General features: G+C 40.7%; 1 protein-coding gene across 14 annotated transcripts in view; it reads left to right on the top strand.

Moving 5' to 3' along the window:
* MGA (MAX dimerization protein MGA) overlaps window positions 1–19,801 on the top strand; it is a 173,705-nt gene that overhangs the window by 70,400 nt on the left and 83,504 nt on the right. For 10 of the 14 annotated variants that reach the window (XM_032856774.1, XM_032856773.1, XM_032856772.1 and 7 more), the window contains exons 1-2: window positions 1,281–1,397; window positions 8,966–10,096. In XM_032856774.1, coding sequence (XP_032712665.1) covers window positions 9,033–10,096 — 1,064 coding nt within the window. In that variant the 5' untranslated portion in view covers window positions 1,281–1,397; window positions 8,966–9,032. Of the gene's footprint in view, window positions 1–1,280; window positions 1,398–1,449; window positions 1,747–8,965; window positions 10,097–19,801 lie in introns of those variants that run through there. The other 4 variants (XM_032856766.1, XM_032856765.1, XM_032856767.1 and 1 more) reach the window with 3 other exon arrangements.

The following is a 19,801-nucleotide window of genomic DNA, read 5'->3' as shown; positions in this document are numbered from 1 at the left end:
TGCATGGGGGTTTCAGAGCAACTTCGTAAGTCTGTGACCTTTAGCCTACACATTTTCCAGTCCATGCTATAACTCCCATCACACTTTCTTCCTGTGGTGTGGCAGAGGAAGAGCAGAATGAAGGGAAACAAGACCCTTCTTCCTAATGTTTCTGGTCCAGCTGTGATTAATCCTGTTGGTTAAGTCTCTTCCTCTTGGCTCCTTTCTTTCAATCCCCTCATTCTCCTTCATACAGTGTTTTGTATTAGATCACTAAGCAATGAGTACTTCTCAGTATTTGCTAATTCTTGTAAGAGTTGAAAGAATACAGTTTGGAAACATGGACCACAATTTCTGCTTTCTATTTTGCCTCTTTTCTTTCTCATTTTAAACAACTGTCCCTTTTTGCTACTTGACTGTTAGTTCAGAAGAAGGAGCAGCTGGTAAGGGGTAGGAAGAAATAATTTTTGATATTTGGTTGGGAGAAATACTATTCGTTAACTTGTTCAGCGACTGCCTGACATATTCAGCAGTTTTTTCTTTGCACTTCATAGCCTAAATATCTTGAATAAACAAAAATTGAAAACACAGGATCAGGGCATTAAAGCTTGATAATACTCTGTCGTGCAAAAAATTGTTTCCACGGTTTACTGTTTTATTAGGACATCTTTCATCTTTGTCAGGCAAGTTAATGGCAACTCTTCTTCTCTTCCTCTTGGTAGTGGAGTTTTCGGTCTCCTTCCTACTTTCCTAGTGTTCTTCGGTCGTGGATGTTGTAGACTCGACCACCCGTCTCTCAGTCTTTTCTTCAAGGTTTCCCGACGGTCTGGCGCTATCCAAACCCACAGCACATTGGGGAGGAAGATCGCGGATTCATTTGACGAGCTGGTGAAGCCCCCGGGGCTGTGGAGCCAGATGTGGGTGGGACTGGGTGCGGCAGGGGCGGGGCCGTTGAGAAGCCCGAGGGAAACGGTGGAGGGCACAGTTGAGAAAGCCCGCGGGCAAAGGTTTCACAGTTTTCACGAAGCCTTCGTGTGCGAGGGTGAGGGAATTAGGGTGCCTTCTTCCTCCCTCGCCGTTCTTGATTCTGGAAGCTTCATTAGGCTTTTATCGGTTTCTTGGACCCGGAAAAGCGGCGGCTTGAGCTCCAGGGGCGGGTCCCAAGGGTCTTGTCGCTGCTCCGGGGCCGTTTGGCCTCCTAGTGTTGGGGGAGGGGCGAGGGAGGCGCTGCTCGCGCCTCCTCTTGCGCTTGCGCGGCGGGCTCTGAGCGGGTAGGAGCGCGTGCGCGGTGACGTGGACGTCCTGTGCGCGCGCAGGCTCTTCAGCTGGAGCGGACACACGGTGTGCGAACCGAACAGAATAACCCGCCCCCAGCGGGATGTGAAGGACTCCGGGTGAAGCCGACCACGCCCCGCACGGTAACTCTCGGGCCTGGGTGGAGGGCGTCGCTTTAGTACTGGCCCGAAGAGAGTTTTTTGAGAGTTTGAAGCGCTTGTGGATTTGAAAGCGTGAGAAGCGTTCCGCTGTGCGATCTTCGCACGCACCGGCCAGGCCGGGCCTTGCGCGGGGCTGCCTTTGGCGCGCGCCTGTGGCCCCCGGAGCGAGGCTGCGCATGTCACCTCGCGCGCGTTCCCGGCCTCACTTCCGCGTCGCGCAGCGAAGTAACTGGGAACATCGACGCCAGAAAGAGAAGCCACGAGGCGGGCGGGGTGAGAAGCGCCCTTGGCGCGGCCCTGCCCTCGCGTGCGTGGGGTGCCGCACCGCATGGTACGATCCGCGTGATGACTTTCAGCGCGGCGCGGGGCTTTAGGTCGAGAGCTGCGCTTGTGCGCTTTGCATTATAGAGCTCAGGTCTCGGGGTTCCAAAACTCTGAAGGAAACGGTGCTGACGTCGCTTTTTAAGGAGCTCTCTGTAGCGTTTTGACACCTGTGTAAACGTCTTTTTTAGCATGTAATTTCCGGGCAAGTTGTTTGAGGCAGGACCGCGCGTGAGTTTAATAAAGAAGGAGGGCGAGGAAGTGAGCCACACAGGAGTGGGAACTTGGTAAACAAAAGACCGGTGGCTAGTAAGTGCAGAAATGAGGGCGGGGAAAACAGGTGGGAAGAGCAGGTGTTATTTTCTTTTTTCCTCTGTGGGCAGCCTTTGGCTAGTTCTCCGTTTATGAGGTTTCCCGCGTCTGTTAAATTGTCAAGGAGGTCTTTGCCCTCAGTGGTAGGTGGGTCTGGGATATAACAGTCTATTCGAGTACTACTAACCAAAGTTGAAGGATCTATGTGCGAAGAGCATGGAGAAGTTAGAGATCATTTCAAACTGGGTTGTGAGTGTAAAGTGGTAATGTCTTCCCGTGAAGATTTTTGCTTTGCTTTTGGAACCCTGGGGTTGCCTCTTCCTGGGGAGGGTGCAAGCTGGGAGGGGTGAAGGAGGTCTTAAAGGAGGGTGACGGCAGAACAACGTGAGTGACCAAAGTACAGCCGTCTCTGAGAGAAGACCACGGTCAGGGTTCGCGTCGCCGGAGCAGACACGTGGATCAAGGGAACTCTCGAGTCCACCCGCGCGCCCCCGTGGGTGTTGTGAAGGTTCTCAGGCTTCTGTGGTGTAGTCTCTGGCAAATACTGCCTGGTCTCCTTATTCTTTTCGGGCACGACGCCGCGGCTAGGCTGCAGGGAAAGTGCCTGAAGGCGGCGTGACGACTGCTGGGAAGGGGGCTGGCCCGAGAGGGTTGGGTGGCTGGTTCTGTAGTCTCCACGGTAACAGAATGCGACTGGATCCCGCCCTGCGTTCGGCAGGTTCCGGCCGGCGGCACGTGATCTGTCCGGACGACTCTTCTCCGGAAGAGCTTTCTTTGCGGCATTTTTTCACGTGGTTGTCGGCTAGCTAATCTCTGCAGTTAAAAAGCGGTGATTTTGGGCCCTTGATAGTCGACGGCGACTGCTCTTCCCGGGGACTAGCAGGAACTAGCAGGAGGCCTTTTCACTTACAAGGGTATGGGATCAGTGCTGGGCTTCTTGCTTCGCAGTGGTTATGTTTCCAGCGGTTGTGTGGGTTAAGTGGGTTGAGTTCACCTAACAAAAAACACATGCTTAGGACTTGAGGAAATTCAGTGCCCTGGGTACTTTGCCATACTTATTCTAGGGTATAGTGGCAGTTTGATTACTAGCCGTTTCTGCCATAAACTGAGAGCTTGATTACCCCAAGTTATAGTTAAGGGACCATTCCTAGGAATAGAAAATGCTTCTGGAGTTAGCAATTAACTGGTGGTATCTGGGAAGAGAAGGGATGGGACTTAATGTCTTAGGCAAATGCAGTTCTGTGCCTTAAAACCTAACGTATTTCAGGTGGTATTTTGCGACTTACTTTACAGGATTGTGGTGATTATAAAATCCTCAAGATGTTGTCTGGTCCGAAGTTAAGTGCTTACTAATATAGATTGCAAGTATCACTTATTAAAATCAACCAAATGGTTAAGGATTGGTGGTTGGCTATTTTACTGGTTTTGCTACCATTTGCTGTTACGTTTTCTGATTATATCCAAGTTGGTTTTTTTTTTTTTTAAGGCTTTTAATTTATTGACAGGGTAGAGCGCGCGCGCGCACGCACAGGCGGGGGAGGGGCAGAGGGAGAAGAGAAGCAGGTTCCCAGCTGAGCAGGGAACCCTGAAAAGGGGGGCGGGGGCGCTAAATCTGAGAACCTTGGGATCATGACCTGGGCTGAAGGCAAACACTTAACGGCTAGGCCACCCTGACGCCCCCCAGATTCTATTTTTCTTAAGATTTTTTGAATTTCTGGACCCATTGTATATTGGTAAATACCGACATTCTGATGAACTCATTCTCTTAAATTTTGTTTCAGAGACTTAGTTTAATTTAAACCATATTTTTGTAGTGTTTATTTTTATTTTTTGTAGTGATTATATTAAGGAGCAAACTTCTATCTTGGTGCTTGCCATACAGTAATACATTTGTTGTATGAAAGGTTGCCTTTTTTTTTTTTTTTTTTTTTAAGGATTCTATTTATTTGTTTGACAAGAGATCACAAGTAGCCAGAGAGGCAGGCAGAGAGAGAGGGAAGCAGGCTCCCTGCTGAGCAGAGAGCCTGATGTAGGGCTGGAACCCAGGACCCTGAGATGATGACCTGAGACGAAGGTCGAGGCTTAACTCACTGAGCCAAACAGGCGTCCCCCCACCCCCTTTTTAAAGCAACTTTGGGAACATTCAGAATAGGTTGACCAGCATTTCTCTGTTTTTAAAGTAATGTTATTTTGATTGGGTGCTTTTTTGGACGGGGAAATGTGGGAGGCAGGCAGTACATGAATCATTGAATTAGGTAACTACCTAGTAAACTAACTGGTGTATTTTTAAGTTGTGTGAGGGTCATGGCTTTAGTAGTTAAACATTTCCTAAAGAGGTCATTGGTGAAAAGACATTTAGAATAGGGACTCTGAAATTGTAGTGATTTATGGCGCTTGTCAAATTATCTGAAAACATTCAAAGCCTGTGTGTGTGTGTGTGTGTGTGTGTGTTTTCTGATGGAACTTTTTTGGAATGTTGTTTATCATCCACTACTAAACTTCCGTGGCTCATTACTGTAGTTATATAGATAAATGCTTGATACTGAAAAGCTGAAGTGAGACTTTTCAAATGTTAAGTTGTAAGTGTACCCCAACTGTGGTCTTCCCTAAAGCTTTTAGAGAGCCAAATATAAGGTATTTTTAATAGATTTATTTCTTCATGAGTAACTTAACCCTTCCTAAAGTACATTTGATTTTTGCAATCGGTTAAAGCCTTAGTTACTTATGTGTCTGACGTAGCTGAATATACTGAATTGACTATCCTCTTATTCTAAGATCCTGTATAGATCCCAGAAACGTAGGCGTGCTTATAGGGGACTCTGCTTAAAGATTGGCATGGAATAAGAATTCAATTTCTTGTTTCTATATTAGTAGCAGTATAGGTTCAAGAAGTAGAGATTGTTTTGGTCATAAGTTAGGTTCTTGGTTTTATGCATTTTCATCAACTCATGGAATAGTTTGGAGGTTTGTTTTTTTTTTAATAAATGCCTTACACAGATCATAAGCCTGAAAGCTCTTTTTCCTATCTTCATACACATTTTTACGTTGCTTTTATATTTGTTACCTGTGCAGAGTTCACATAGAGCAGGCTGACTTTCCTGCACTTAATTTCTTTGTTTAGGCAGAAAGAATAATTGAAATGTATGTGTATGAAGTTAGCATAAAATTTACTCAGTGTATTCTGTAACACTAAATGGGATTTCTGTCAGTTGAATCTTTGACGTTTCATAGATTTTTAGGAGTGCTTTTTATTTTTGATGGGGGTTGTGCAGAGGGAGAGAGAGAGGGAGAATCTTAGGCATGCTCCATGCCCACCCAGCACAGAGCCTGTTGGGGTCCATCTCAAAAACCTGAGATCCTGACCTGATCCGAAATCCAGCGTCAAACGCTTAGCGGACTGAGCCACTCAGGTTCCCCTTAAGAGTGCTTTTTAAAGTATTAGTTAAAACTTCTTTGCTCTAGTTTTACTTGTAATCTGAAACCCAAGATTTTACTATTATAGAAGATAATGTTTAAGAAATTTTGAACCCTTTAATAAATTCATAGGTTTGGAATAGCTGAATTTTTTTTCTTTGCCACCTTAGTTACATTTAAATGTACTTAAAAAGAATGTTTTATATAATTGCAAAAATTGGTGGTTTATGAGAAAAAACTTTGAACTTTATGAACTGAGTACAGGATTTTGCATTAAGTTATATGCCATTGTAGAGGTATTTGTGAACTAAGCTTTACTATTTTTATAGTCACCTTAATTTTGATTATTTAAAAAAGATTTTATATGTTTATTTGAGAGAGAGAGAGCAAACAAGGGAGAGAGCACAAGCAGGGGTAGAGGCAGGCAGAGGGCGAGGCTGAAGCAGGCTTACTGCCACGCAGAGAGCCCCACGTGGGGCTTGATCCCAGTGCCCTGAAATCATGCCCTGAGCAGAGGGCAGACGCTTAACTGACTGAGCCTCCCAGGTGCCCCTTAATTTTGATTTCTAAGTCTGTTCAAATTTTGCCTTATCAGTCTCTGGTAGGTGTTGCCTAAACTTGTTAGTTTTAGGAAACAGTAAGCTTAATTGACTTAAGCCTGAAGCAGCCTTTGGAAAGAATCACCCTAAATTCTATTTCTTAAGAGTAAGATCCAAATCGGAGAAGATACATATTTTTTTTTTTTAAGATTTTATTTATTTATTTGACAGACAGAGATCACAAGCAGGCAGAGAGAGAGAGGGGAAGCAGGCTCCCTGCTGAGCAGAGAGCCTGGTGCAGGGCTTGATCCCAGGACCCTGGGACCATGACCTGAGCCGAAGGCAGAGGCTTTAACCCACTGAGCCACCCAGGCGCCCCGATACATATATTTTTTAATCTTTCCTGGGTATTAGTGTTGTAGTGTAAGGAAGTAGATTTCTTTTTTTATGTCTAGCTATAATAGGAAACAGTAGCCAACCTTTTTTTGAAGTCTTGACTTTTAAAATATCTATTATCCTCAGGCTAATTGTGAATATTTTAAGTTCCGGAGATTTTTTTGTTCATTTGGTCAGTTCTCTAAAAAGAGGTAAAGTTCAGATCATATGATTTTTGCTGCTTGTCAGTACCTCTGATGAAAGATAAAATTAGACTTTTTAATTAAAATTAGGAGAACCAATAAAAGATGGATTTGATTAATCAAAATTACTGACCCACTTAAACAGGAGTAGTGATGTAGCATCTTCCTTTTTGTGTAAAAGCTAATTGGAGATAACTTTATATTTGTAGAATATTTAGGTAATTGAACAACATCAGTTGAATATAACAACCTGAGATTTTTTTTTTTTTTTAATATTTATTTATTTGACAGATCACAAGTAAGCAGAGAGGCAGGCAGAGAGGCGGGGGTGGGGGTTGGGGGGTGGAATCAGGCTCCCTGCTGAGCAGAGAGCCTATGTGGGGCTAGATCCCAGGACCCTGAGATCATGACCTGAGTTGAAGGCAGAGGCTTAACCCATTGAGCCACCCAGGTGTACCCCCTGAGATTTCTTTATGACTTTTTATTGAGATATAAATCACATAACATAAAATGTACCATTTTAAAGAGTACACTTCACTTTTTTAGTTCCTGAACATTTCTTTCACTCCCAAAGAAACCCCATCCATACCCGTTAGCTGTTGTCCCGGTTATCCCTCTCTCCTTCCGGTGGCAACCACTAATCTACTTCTGTCTCTACAGATTTATTTATTTTGGACATTACATATAAATGAAATCATACAGTATTTGTGGGACTTTTCATTTGAACTTTAAAAAATTAACCTACTTTTTGAATAGGTTGTACATTCACAAGGGAAAAAATTTAGAACACGTTTTCCCATCCTCCCAGTTTTCCCTTGTTAATAGCCAACAATGCTGGTTCCTTTTGTTTCCTTACAAATAATCTATATATGTCAGGCAAATACATACCTATTCGTGTTTTTCTTTGGCTCTTTGTTTTTAACTTTATAAAGAAGTGTAGCGTAATCTACCATTCTTTGGTACATTTTGCCTTTAACATATCTTGTTAAAAAGAGTCCCTAATATTTATACATTACCATTTTAGCTGCAGAGTATTCCATTCTTTAGATGTAGCACCATTTATTTAACCAGTCTTTCTTGATGGATTCTCCCACACCCCCAAAGTCCTTTGCTGTTACACAGAGAAATACAGGGAAGGATCTTGTATGCATCACTTATGGATGTGTGTCTGTGCGTGCATGTGCATACTTAAGGTGAGGCCTTAGAGGGGCGCCTGGGTGGCTCAGTGGGTTAAGCCTCTGCCTTTGGCTCAGGTCGTGATCCCGGGGTTCTGGGATGGAGCCCCACATCTGGCTCTCTGCTCGGCGGGGAGCCTGCTTTCCCCTCTCTCTCTGCCTGCCTCTGCCTACTTGTGATCTCTTTCTGTCAAATAAATAAATAAAATCTTAAAAAAAAAAAAAAAAGGTAAGACCTTAGAAGAACTGATGTTTCATAGGATATATGCATTTGTACTTCTTATATTTTCATGTTGCCCTCTATCATAGAGATTCTTTTGTTTTATAGTCTAAGCATCTTGTTAGATGAGAACGTTGGTTGATTTGCAGCCTTTCCAACACCTCTACCAAATTTTGATTTTTGCTGGTGTGATAGGGTAAAAGACAGTGTCAAGATGGTTTTCATTTGCATTTCTCTTATTCTGACATTATGTACATTTTTATAGGTGTTTGGTTTTCCTATGTTTTATCTATTTTTTGATACAGTACAGGACTGCAAATATGTTTTCTTTTTTAGGATTTTCCTAATTTTTCTCTACTGTAGGAGTACAATATATAATATATATAGCATACAAAATATGTTAATCAACTGTTTATATTATGGTAAGCCTTCCATCAGCAATAGACTGTCAGTATTTAAGTTTTTGAGGAGTCAGAAGTTACATGTGGATTTTCACCTGTGTGTGCAGTGAGGGGAAGTCAAGGTCCTAATAATCCCTGAGTTGCTCAGGGGTCAACTGTAATTCGATTAAAATGAGATCTTTCTTTCTGTTTCTTCCTCTCCTTTCCTTTTTTCTCCTCTTCCCTCCTCTACTCTCCTTTTGTTTTCTTTCTGAGAGATTGCAGGGGAAGGGCCAGAGGGAGAGGTAGAGGGAGAGAGAATCCCAAGCAGTCTGACATAGGGCTCAGTCTCACAACCCTGAGATCATGACCTGAGCTGAAATCAAGAGTTAACTGCTTAACTGACTGAGTCACCCAGGGGCCCCTAAAATGAATTTTAAAAGATATTAAATATTCTGGACTGAATATCCTTACAGTGGTGAGAGAAAGGTAGAAGCAAAGTCTTCAAAGAGTTGAATATATTTTGGGGATAACATGATTATTCTTGTATTTATAACAAAACACCAAACATTCTCTTGATTGAAAAGGGTTTTGTTTGTTTTTTGTTGCAGGCTGGGAAGGCCACTGTGACTATGTGGTGACTACAGTTATCTTACGACTGAGTTTCCCACTGGAATCATGGAGGAGAAACAGCAGATTATATTGGCTAATCAAGATGGTGGAACAGTGGCAGGAGCAGCACCTACCTTTTTTGTCATCCTAAAACAGCCAGGAAATGGCAAAACTGATCAAGGAATTTTGGTTACTAATCGGGATGCCTGTGCTTTGGCTAGCAGTGTGTCATCACCAGGAAAATCTAAAGGGAAGATTTGTCTTCCAGCTGATTGTACTGTGGGAGGAATCACTGTCACTCTGGATAACAATAGTATGTGGAATGAATTCTATCATCGAAGCACAGAGATGATTCTGACCAAGCAGGGAAGACGCATGTTTCCATACTGTCGTTACTGGATAACAGGTTTAGATTCAAATATGAAGTATATCCTTGTCATGGATATATCTCCTGTGGATAACCATCGTTATAAGTGGAATGGTCGCTGGTGGGAACCAAGTGGGAAGGCTGAGCCCCATGTTTTGGGGAGGGTTTTTATTCATCCAGAATCTCCTTCCACGGGTCATTATTGGATGCATCAACCAGTATCTTTCTATAAACTCAAACTTACCAACAATACATTGGACCAAGAAGGGCATATCATCTTGCACTCTATGCATCGGTACCTGCCGAGGCTTCATTTGGTGCCTGCAGAAAAGGCTACTGAAGTAATACAGTTAAATGGCCCTGGTGTCCACACTTTTACCTTTCCACAGACGGAATTCTTTGCAGTAACAGCTTACCAGAACATTCAGATTACCCAGCTGAAAATAGATTACAATCCATTTGCTAAAGGCTTCCGGGATGATGGGCTGAATAGTAAACCCCAGAGAGATGGAAAGCAAAAGAACAGCTCTGATCAGGAAGGGAATAGTGTTCCCAGTTCTCCTGGTCAGCGGGTCCGTCTTACAGAAGGTGAGGGGTCAGAGATACAGCTAACTGATTCAGATTCTTTATCGAGGGGTCATGAAACGTCAGGCAAGTGTTTGGAGAAGCCTTCTCTTAGTATAAAACGGGACTTTCTTGGTTTCATGGATATTGATTCAGCTCTTGGTGAAGTTCCTCAATTGAAACAAGAAGTTTCCGAAAGGTAGGTAATATAATAGCCTTTCTGTTCTTAGAGATAAAAGGAAAAATTTGGATTTAATACATTGGTTGTGTGGACTATTGACTTAAGCCAGTATCAAATATACCACAGTTGCTTTTACATTGGCGAAGTGACAGTTCGTTTTTTTGTAATGAATATGAGTTGGGATTAGGATTTAGAATTATAGGCGAATTAGATGGTTTTTCAGAATGGGGACCTTTTGCTCATTTAGATATGGAGTTTTTAGGATTTTGTTGATTGTGCATGACTGTTCCTTGGTAATACATATAGAGAGAACTCTTCATTAATTGGGGGAGGGAAAGGAAAATACTTTCAGATCATAACTGAAACAGTTGAGGCACAGAAGGGATTCAAAGTAAACTTACTTTTATCTATTTCAGAATTTAACGCTCTGTGGACAGCTAATATCCACAAGTTGACTACAAAATAAGCTGAAAAGCCTTATATGTTAAAATAGCATCATGTGCTGTTTTTTTATTTGAACTTGCAGTACTTACTATTTTTAAATTGAAGACTTAATTTTTTTAGAGCAGTTTTAGGTTCACAGCAAAATTGAGAGGAAGGTATAGGGATTTCCCACATACCCTCTACTGACACGTATGCATCCCCCACTATCAGTGCCCCCCACAAAAGTAATATATTTGTTGCAGTTTATAAACCATTGATACATCATAATCATCTAAAGTCATAGATTACATTAGGGTTCATTTTTAGTGCTTTATATTCTATGAATTTGGGCAAGTAATGATCTGTATGTACCATTATAATATCACATAGTATTTTCATTGCCTAAAAATCCTCTGCTCTGTTAATCCTTCCCTTCCCTCTCAACCTCTGACAACTTCTGATCTTTTTATTGTCTCTCAAGCTTTGCCTTGTCCAGACTGTCATATAGTTGGAATCATACTGTGTGTAACCTTTTCACATTGATTTCTTTCACTTAGTAGTATGTATTCAGGTTTCCTTCCTGTCTTCTCATGATTTGGTAGCACATTTCTTTTTAGTGCTAAGTAGTACTCCATTGTCCAAATGTACCAGTTTGTTTATCCATTCACCTACTAAAGGGCATCTTGGTTGCTTCCAAGTTTTGGCAATTATGAATAAAGCTCCCATAAACATTCATGTCAGTTTTTCAGATTGAGTAGGTACCAAGGAGCGTGATTGCTAAATCGCATGGTAGGAGTATGTTAGATTGGTAAAAAAATTTCCAAATTGTCTTTTAAAGTGGCTGTGCTGTTTTGCATTCCAAGCAGTAGCGAATGAGATTTGTTGTTGTTCTGCCGCCTCCTCAGCATTTGATGTTGTCAGTTTTCTGGATTTTGGCAATTCTGATAGGTGTATAGTAGTATCTCGTTATTTTAATTTGTAATTCCCTGATGGCAGGCAATGTGGAGCCTCTTTTCATGCACTTAATTGCTGTCTGTATGTTTTCTTTGGTGAGGTGTCTGTTAAGGTCTGTAGTCCTTTTTTTTCTTTGGTTAAGGTTTTATTTACTTAGCACATAAGTTTGGGGAGGGACAGAAGGAGAGGGAGAGAGAAACTCTCAAGCAGGCTCTGCTCTAAGCACAGAGTACAGAGTCCAGAGTCCAGAGCCGGATGTGGAGCTTGATCACACAACCTTGAGATCATGAGGTGAGCTGAAATCAAGAGTTGGCTGCTTAACTGAGTCACTGAGGTACCCCTGTGGTCCATTTTTAAATTACACTTTTTCTTAAGTTTTAAGAGGTTTTTTTTTTTTTTTAGTATTTTGGAACAGCAGTCCTCTATCAGATATGGCTCTTGCAGGTATTTTCTCCCAGTCTGTGGCTTCTCTTCTCGTTCTCTTGATACTGTCTTTCACAGAGCAGTTTATTTTTATGAAGTTCAGCCTGTGAGTTATTTCTTTCATGGATCTTGCCTTTGGTGCTGTATTTAAAAAGTCCATACTTAACGACATGTAGGCTTCCTCCTGTGCTCTCTTCTAGGACTCTTATAGTTTAGTGTTTCACATTTCAGTTTATTACCCATTTTGATCCATTTGTTTTTTTGTGTGAAGGGTGGAAGGGGTGTGTCTAGATTTAGTTTTTGCATGTGGATGTCCTGCCATTCCAGTACCAGTTGTTGAGAAGATGATCTTTGCTCTGTTGTATTGTCTTTTGCTCCTTTATCAAAGATCAGGTGACTGTATTTATGGGGGGCTATTTCTGGCCTCTCTGGTCTGTTCCACTGACCTATTTGTTTATTCTTTCACAAATACCACACTGTGTTGGTTACTTTGTAATAAGCTTGGAGTGGGGGAGTATCAGCCCTCCAACTTTGTACTCCTCCTTTTTTTTTTTTTTTTTAAGATTTTTATTTATTTATTTGACAGCTATATATAGAGGGAGCACAAGTAGGCAGAGAGGCAGACAGAGAGAGAGGGAGAAGCAGGCTTCCTGCCGAGCAGGGAACCCCATGTGGGACTGGATCCCAGGACCCTGGGACTATGACCTGAGCCAAGGAAGATGCTTAACTGACTGAGCCACCCAGGCGCCCTTCCTTCCTCCTTTAATATTGTGTTGGGTGTTGGCTATTCTGGGTCTTTTCCTTCTTCATATGACGTTAGAATCAGAATCAGTTTATCGGTATCCACAAATAACTTGCTGGGATTTTAGTTGTGGTTGCATTGAACCTTTAGATCAACTTGGGAAGAACTGCCAGCTTGACTATATTGATTGTGTGCATCTGTGAACGTGGAATCGCTTTCTATTTAGCTTTTTATTTATTTTTTTGGTTTTACTCAAATTCAAGTTAGTTAATATGGTGTATTATTTTCAGAGTAGAATCTAGTGACTCATCAGTTGCATATAACACCCAGTGCTCATTATATCAAGGGTCCTCCTTAATACCCATCACCCAGTTACCCTATCCCCCACGCATATCTTGTCCAGCAACCCTCAGTGTGTTTCCTGTAGTTAAGAGTTTCTTATGATTTGCCTCCCTCTGTTTTTATCTCATTTTATCTTTCCTTCTCTTCCCCTGTGTTCATCAGTTTTGTTTCTTAAATTTCACCTATGAGTGAAATCATACGGTATTTGTCTTTCTCTGACTGATTTATTTCACCTAGCTTAATTCTTAGTTCCGTATATGTCATTGTAAATGGCAAGATTTCGTTCTTTTTTATGGCTGAGTAATAATCCAGGGTGTGTGTGTGTATCAATCATATCTTTATCTGTTTAGCTCTTTAATTTCTTTTATCTGAGTGTTATCACTTGCCTCATGTAGATCTTATATTTGTTTGTGTGTGGGGGGGCTGTTTTTTTAATTTCTTTTGAGCTCTGTTCGCAGTGTGGTGCCTGAACACATGGCCCCAAGATCAAGAGTTGTATGCTCTACTGACTAAGCCAGCCAGGTGCCCAATCTTGTACATATTTTGTTAGATTTATACTTAGGCATTTCATTTTTTGGGGGTAATAATGTACATAGTATTGTGTGTTTTTTAAAAAAAAATTATTTATTTATTTGACAGTGAGAGATCACAAGTAGGCAGAGCAGCAGGCATAGAGAGAGTAGGGGGGGGAAACAGGCTCCCCGCTGAGCAGAGAAGCCTGATGCGGGGCTCGATATTAGGACCCTGAGATCATGACCTGAGTCCAAACCAAGAGTCGTCTGCTTAATCAACTGAGCCACTCAGGCACCCCTATATATTTGATTAATTTGTATACTCTTCTTTTTCCTCTTCTTCTTCTTTTTTTTTTAAGCCTGGCTCGAGGCTTACTGATTTTTTTTTTTTAAGTTACTATTTTTAAGTAATCTGTGCACCCAGTGTGAGACTCAAACCCACAACCCCGAGATCAGAAGTCACATGTTTTACCTACTGAGTCAGTCAGCTGCCTCTAGAGGCTTATTGATTTTATTGATCTTTTCAGAGTAGGAGCTTTTGGCTATTTCTGTTTGTTCAGGTCAGTTAGGCCCTGGTTAACTACTTTCTCTAGAGGGTGAGTCCTCATTGTTACTTCCCCCTGTGCTCCCGGTACTCCCACCTGTGAAGGGATATCTACTGTGAGAACCTGGTCTAGCTTCTGGGGATAAAGCTCATAAAAAGTGGGAGTTCTTCTTGTTCAGGTCAGTTAGGCCCTGGTTAATTACTTTCTCTAGACGTGAGTCCTCATTGTTACTTTCCCCTGTGCTCCCGGTACTCCTACCTGTGAGGGGATATCTAATGTGAGAACCTGGTCTAGCTTCTGGGGATAAAGCTCATAAAAAGTGTGGGAGTTCTTTTTTGTACTGGAGTTTTTAACTTACAGACTTATTCACACTGAGCCTCTAGCAGTTTGTCGGTTCTGATTCAGGTTTTTCTACCCTGGCTGGCACTGGTTCCTGAGTTGGTTTTTACTTATTAGTCTCTGCTGTAGTAAAGCCATGACCCCCTGTATTCACCTGTCTGTCTCAGTAGTTTGCACTGTGTCTTCACCTCTCCACCTCTTAGAGATCCAAGAAGAGTTGATTTTTCAGTCTGTTTAGCCTTTTACTTGTTTAGGATACAGTGGCAACTTCCAGGCTTCTTACATGTGGAACTAGAAATCAGAAACTTGCCTCATTTGGAATGTTAGAAAACAAGTGTAGCAGAACTAAATCCCAGCCCAGTACTTTTCCTTTTCTTTCTCACTTAATTCATATCCCCATTAACAATTACTGTTCTTCGAGTTTGAAATCCCCATGCTTATGAGTTTCCCTTGACTTGTTTATGGACAAAATAGTGCTTTGCTTTTTCTAAATGTGGTTTTTAGAGTGAGTGCTCTTTTCAATTTTTGCTTATCACTATATTATTTTTTTATAGTTGTAACTAGTGAATGCCATCTATAATAACTGGTTTTCCAACCACAGTCTAATCATCTTAATTACCCAACACAATTAAAAAGAATTTTTTAACAGTTCACTATCAGTATTTTTATGCACATTATAATGAAGAATTTATTTTTATTATGTTTATTTTTTAAAAAGATTTATTTTAGACTGTGAGAGTGTGTGTGTGCTTGTGAGCCTGAGTGAGGGGATGGACAGAGGGAGAAGGAGAGAATCCTCAAGCAGACTACCTGCTGAGGGTGGGTGTGTCCCTTATATGGGGATCTTGATCCCAGACCCTGAGATCATGACCTGAGTGGAAATCAAGAGTATCATGGCGGATGTTTAGGTGACTGAGCCACACAGGTGCCCCCAAGAATTTATTTTTAAAATTACTTTGGAGGCCCGGGTAAGAAGGAGTTTGTTAGCTGAAAGGGTCAGGTGTATTTGTTATAGACAGTAGTTTTTTGGTGTACGTGGTCAAGCTTCTTCTCTTAATGGATCAAGAAAATGGTTCCGATTTACAAATTCATAATCTGTCGCTGAAAGGAAAAAATAAATAACAACTTGAAGTGCATGCTCCAAGAAACAGCATTATTTTCAGTTGTGAAAACAGTGTTTAGCTGTATGCAAACTTTGTCTCCAAATGCTTGTTTGGGAGCTCAAATTATTTTAGGCAGGTGTTGGCTAATCTGGCCTGAAGCCTGTTTTGTATGGACATAAGAATATGTAAGAAGGGACTATTTGGGGCTGCCTGGGTGGCTCGGTGGGTTAGGCCTCTGCTTTCAGCTCAGGTCATGATCTCAGGGTCCTGGGATCGAGTCCCGCATCATGCTCTCTGCTAGGCGGGGAGCCTGCTTCCTCCTCTCTCTCTCTCTACTTGTGATCTCTCTCTCTGTCAAATAAATAAAATCTTTAAAAAAAAAAAAAAGGTACTATATGAGACTTGCAAAGCCTTAAGTATTTACTGTGTTTCTCTCTACACAAAAAGTTTGCCAGTCTACTGTTTGTTGATTTTAAAGTTTTTTTTTTTTAAATCATACATATATATTTTTTAAATTTTATTCTTTGTCTATTCTGTGCTTAATCCACTGAAATAGATTACATCCTATCATTCCATTTTGTTTCAGTTAATATCCTTAGTGTGTTCTTTATTTGTGAATTTAGTGACCACTATCTAGGCTTTGTTACATATGCTGTTTTTTGACCATCTCCTAATTTAAACTCTTTTTTATTTCTTGGTCTTTATTATACCATTTACCTGGTTCTCCTAACTCCTCATACTTCCTTTTATTTCCCAGCTGTCTTCATTGGTTCCTTCTAATGTATTCAGCCATTTATTAAATAATGGTATTTCCAGGTATTCTGTTCTTACGGTCTTATTCTTGATTTTGTCTTCTGTTTTCATGTAATATTGATTATTTACTTTTATTTTTATTTTATTTTAAGATTTTATTTATTTGTTTGACAGAGGGAACACAGGCAGGGGCAGTGGAAGAGGGAGAATCAGGCTTCCCACTGTGCTGGGAGCCCGATGTGGGGCTGGATCCCAGCACCCTGGGATCATGATGTGAGCTGAAGGCATACGTTTAAGAACTGAGCCACCCAGGTGCCCAATATTGATTATTTTGAAAGCCAGTAGTATGTCTAGCTTAGATTTGATTTCTTAGCTCCACACCTTTAAATTATCCTGACTCCTAGAATTTTACCTGTGGTGTTCATTGTAATTGCCAACTCCAACTAATTTTTTCATCTTTTTTTTTTTTAAGATTTTATTTATTTATTTGACAGAGAAAGATCACAAGTAGGCAGAGAGGCAGGCAGAGAGAGAGGGGGAAGCAGGCTCCCTGCTGAGCAGAGAGCCCCATGCAATGCGGGGCTTGATGCCAGGACTCTGCGATCATGACCTGAGCTGAAGGCAAAGGCTTAACCCACTGAGCCACCCAGGTTCCCCCCCATTTTTTCATCTTAAAACTTTTCTGGGTAGCCTGGGTGGCACAGTCTGTTAAGTGTCTGCCTTCGGCTCAGGTCATGATCCCAGGGTCCTGGGATTGAGTCCAGAGTTGGGCTCCTTTCTCAGCAGGGAGCCTGCTTCTCCCTTGGCCTGCTGCTCTCCCTGCTTGTGCACTCTCAATCTCCCTCCTTCTCTCTCCCTGACAAACTCTAACCAAAGAAAAATCTACTTTTCTTTTATATTAGCTCTTAGTCTTTCACATTGGAAATCTGTACATTATTTTTGCCTCCCTCCACAAATCCAACATTGTTCTGTTGATGGATATTTAGATTGTTTCTAGTTTTGACTGTTAGTAATAAAGCTACTATGAATATTCTTGAAAATGACTTCGGGTAGACATGTGCATTAATCTTTGTTATATATCTGGAAGTAGAATTGCTGGGGCATAGCATTGCTGTATTTTAGTTTTAGTAGATATGTAATGCTAGGATTTTTCAAAATGATTTTACCAGTTTACACTTCTACCAACAATCCTATTACTTCCACATCTTTGTCAACACATAGTCTTTTTTTTTGTTTTTATCTGCTTTAGTTTTACAAATTTTTGAGGCAGCTAATTTCGTTACTGGATCACTGCTTATTTTGTGTAAGTTGAAATTTGTATCTTTTTATCTTTGTGCTCCCTCTTTTATAAGTTTGCTTCACTTTCTTTTTTTAAGGTAATTGTAGTTTTAGAGGGCAGAATTAATCCAGTACCCTCTTTGATGTGACTGACGTTTAAACATTGGACAAAAAATTGTTCATATCCCACCAAGAGTTGTGTTCTCCTTTATTTAGGCATTAACTAGACATGACTGACCATCTTCTGTTTTCAGTACTTTTCTAAGCCCCAACCAAAATAATTCTTGCCTTAATGATATTACTACCTTCTACATAATTTAAACCTCAACATTCACAGATCCTTCAACTTTTCCGTGTGTGGCATAGTTTTAATTTTTTTTTTTTTTACATTTGATTGGCTAATTGAACACTGTGTATTCCTTGTGTATACCTGGAATTACTTGTGTATACCTGGAATCACTGGTACATGTATTTTTTCCCCCAAGAAACGGGAAAAGGTAGGGCCCTGGGATCATGGCCTGAGCCGAAGGTGTTTATTACCTTTCTCTCCCACGTCAGAATGCAAGAAGTGAGAATGACATTATTATAGAGAAGAACCACTCTGACCTAATAGGAAAGAAAAGATTAAGTTACAAATACCAAATTAGAAATATATGAATTGGTTTTGCAAAATAGTGCTCTGTAGTCTAGAATCCTTTTTTAATCTCAACAGTGAACATCCTATGTTAGGCATTTTCAGAGGGCAGTGTTGATATCCATAAAATGAATTTAATCAGGCCTCTTGATGGACCTTGACATTGTTTCAGTTGTTTGGCCATGACAAATAATGTAGCAGTGAAATTTCTCATGCACATATTCTTGGACACTTTTCCAAATACAAGGATAAGTTCATAGGAATGGAACTGCATGAATCAAAGGGTATACAGGTTTTAAAATTTGATTAATTGCCTAATTCAGTAACAGAAGTTTAAAACCACTTATATCTCCAGCCTTAGTGTATGAGCCTACTGATTTCTGTACTGTCTCTTTTGCTAACATGGTGGTCCAAAACACCCATTCCCACTGTATACCATCTTGACTGGTTTCCCAGTTGCTTTTTTCTCCCCTGCAGTCTATGCTCTACTTAGCAGACTGAATGTTCTTTGAAAAATGTGAATTAGATTATGTCATTCTTCTCTTAAAACCCCCTCAGTGGCTTATTATTATACTTTAAAGGCTGCTTGTCTTATCTCTTTGGACTTAATCTTGTGCCATACTTTCCTGAGTATGCTGCACTTCAGCCACCTCAGTTCACCCCTTTTCCTTTAATACTTACTTTCTTTTGCCTTTTTTTTTTTTTTAATTTTTTTGATGGAGAGCACAAGCAGGGGGAGCAGGAGAGAGAGAAGCAGGCTCCCTGTTGAGCAAGGAGCCCAGTGTGGGGCTCGATCCTGGGACTCTGGGATCATGATGTTAGTTGAAAGTGGACACTTAACCCATTGAGCCATTCAGGCACCCATTCCCTTTGCTTTTAATACCTTAGGTGTTTCTGCATATTATTTTACCTTTGGTAAAACCCCCTCATCTTTCAGCTCTAGTTTCATACTTATTTTTTAAAATCCATTATCTTATTTTTAGTGAATTTCTCTGTTTCGGTCTTTCAGGGTTTTTATGGCGTTCATCAGCTATCATCTTACTGGGTTGGCTAGTATATATTCTGCTTTTCTTACTAGCTTATAAGCTTTTTCAGAGTAAGGATCTTGTTTTACCTAGTACTGATTGCTCAGCCCTTGACTGATATTCTGTAGGTAGTTAATAAATACTTGAATTTGTATAGTTTAACCAAAACCTGAATAATGTCAATGAAATGAAACTTCTGGAATATTAGAAATACCATTTATGAACACTCATTTGATATTTCATTACTTTGAGTAATTAGCAGTAAATCTTTAACTTGTCATTTAATTTGTTATGTTCCTATCTAAGGTTATGATCTATTTCAGTATAGTTTTAGGGGAGAGTATTTTATCCTTCAGAAGTTAGAGTTTCTTATTAGTGAGAGATGGTGCTTTTATATTATCCTCTTTCCAGGATCTTTAGTTTCTTTCTACTTCCTACCATTTCTTTCTTTCTTTCTTTCTTTTTTTTTTTTTTCTTTGCTTTCCTTCTTTTTTTTTTTTTTAAAGACACAACAAAGTTTTTCTTCGTTGTCTTTTTCCATTATTATTTACTCCCCTTTCCCTTCTTTTATTTATAATCAGTGTTGTTGAATGATTAATCTCTACCCATTGCTTGAGTTACCTCACTTACATCTTTCTTAATATCCCCTG

The sequence above is a fragment of the Lontra canadensis genome, unplaced genomic scaffold (genome assembly GCF_010015895.1).
Source record: "Lontra canadensis isolate GAN:19392208 unplaced genomic scaffold, GSC_riverotter_1.0 scaffold12, whole genome shotgun sequence".
Lineage (NCBI taxonomy): Eukaryota > Metazoa > Chordata > Mammalia > Carnivora > Mustelidae > Lontra > Lontra canadensis.
Note: the sequence above shows the minus strand (reverse complement) of the source record. Positions and strands in the feature narration are given on the sequence as shown.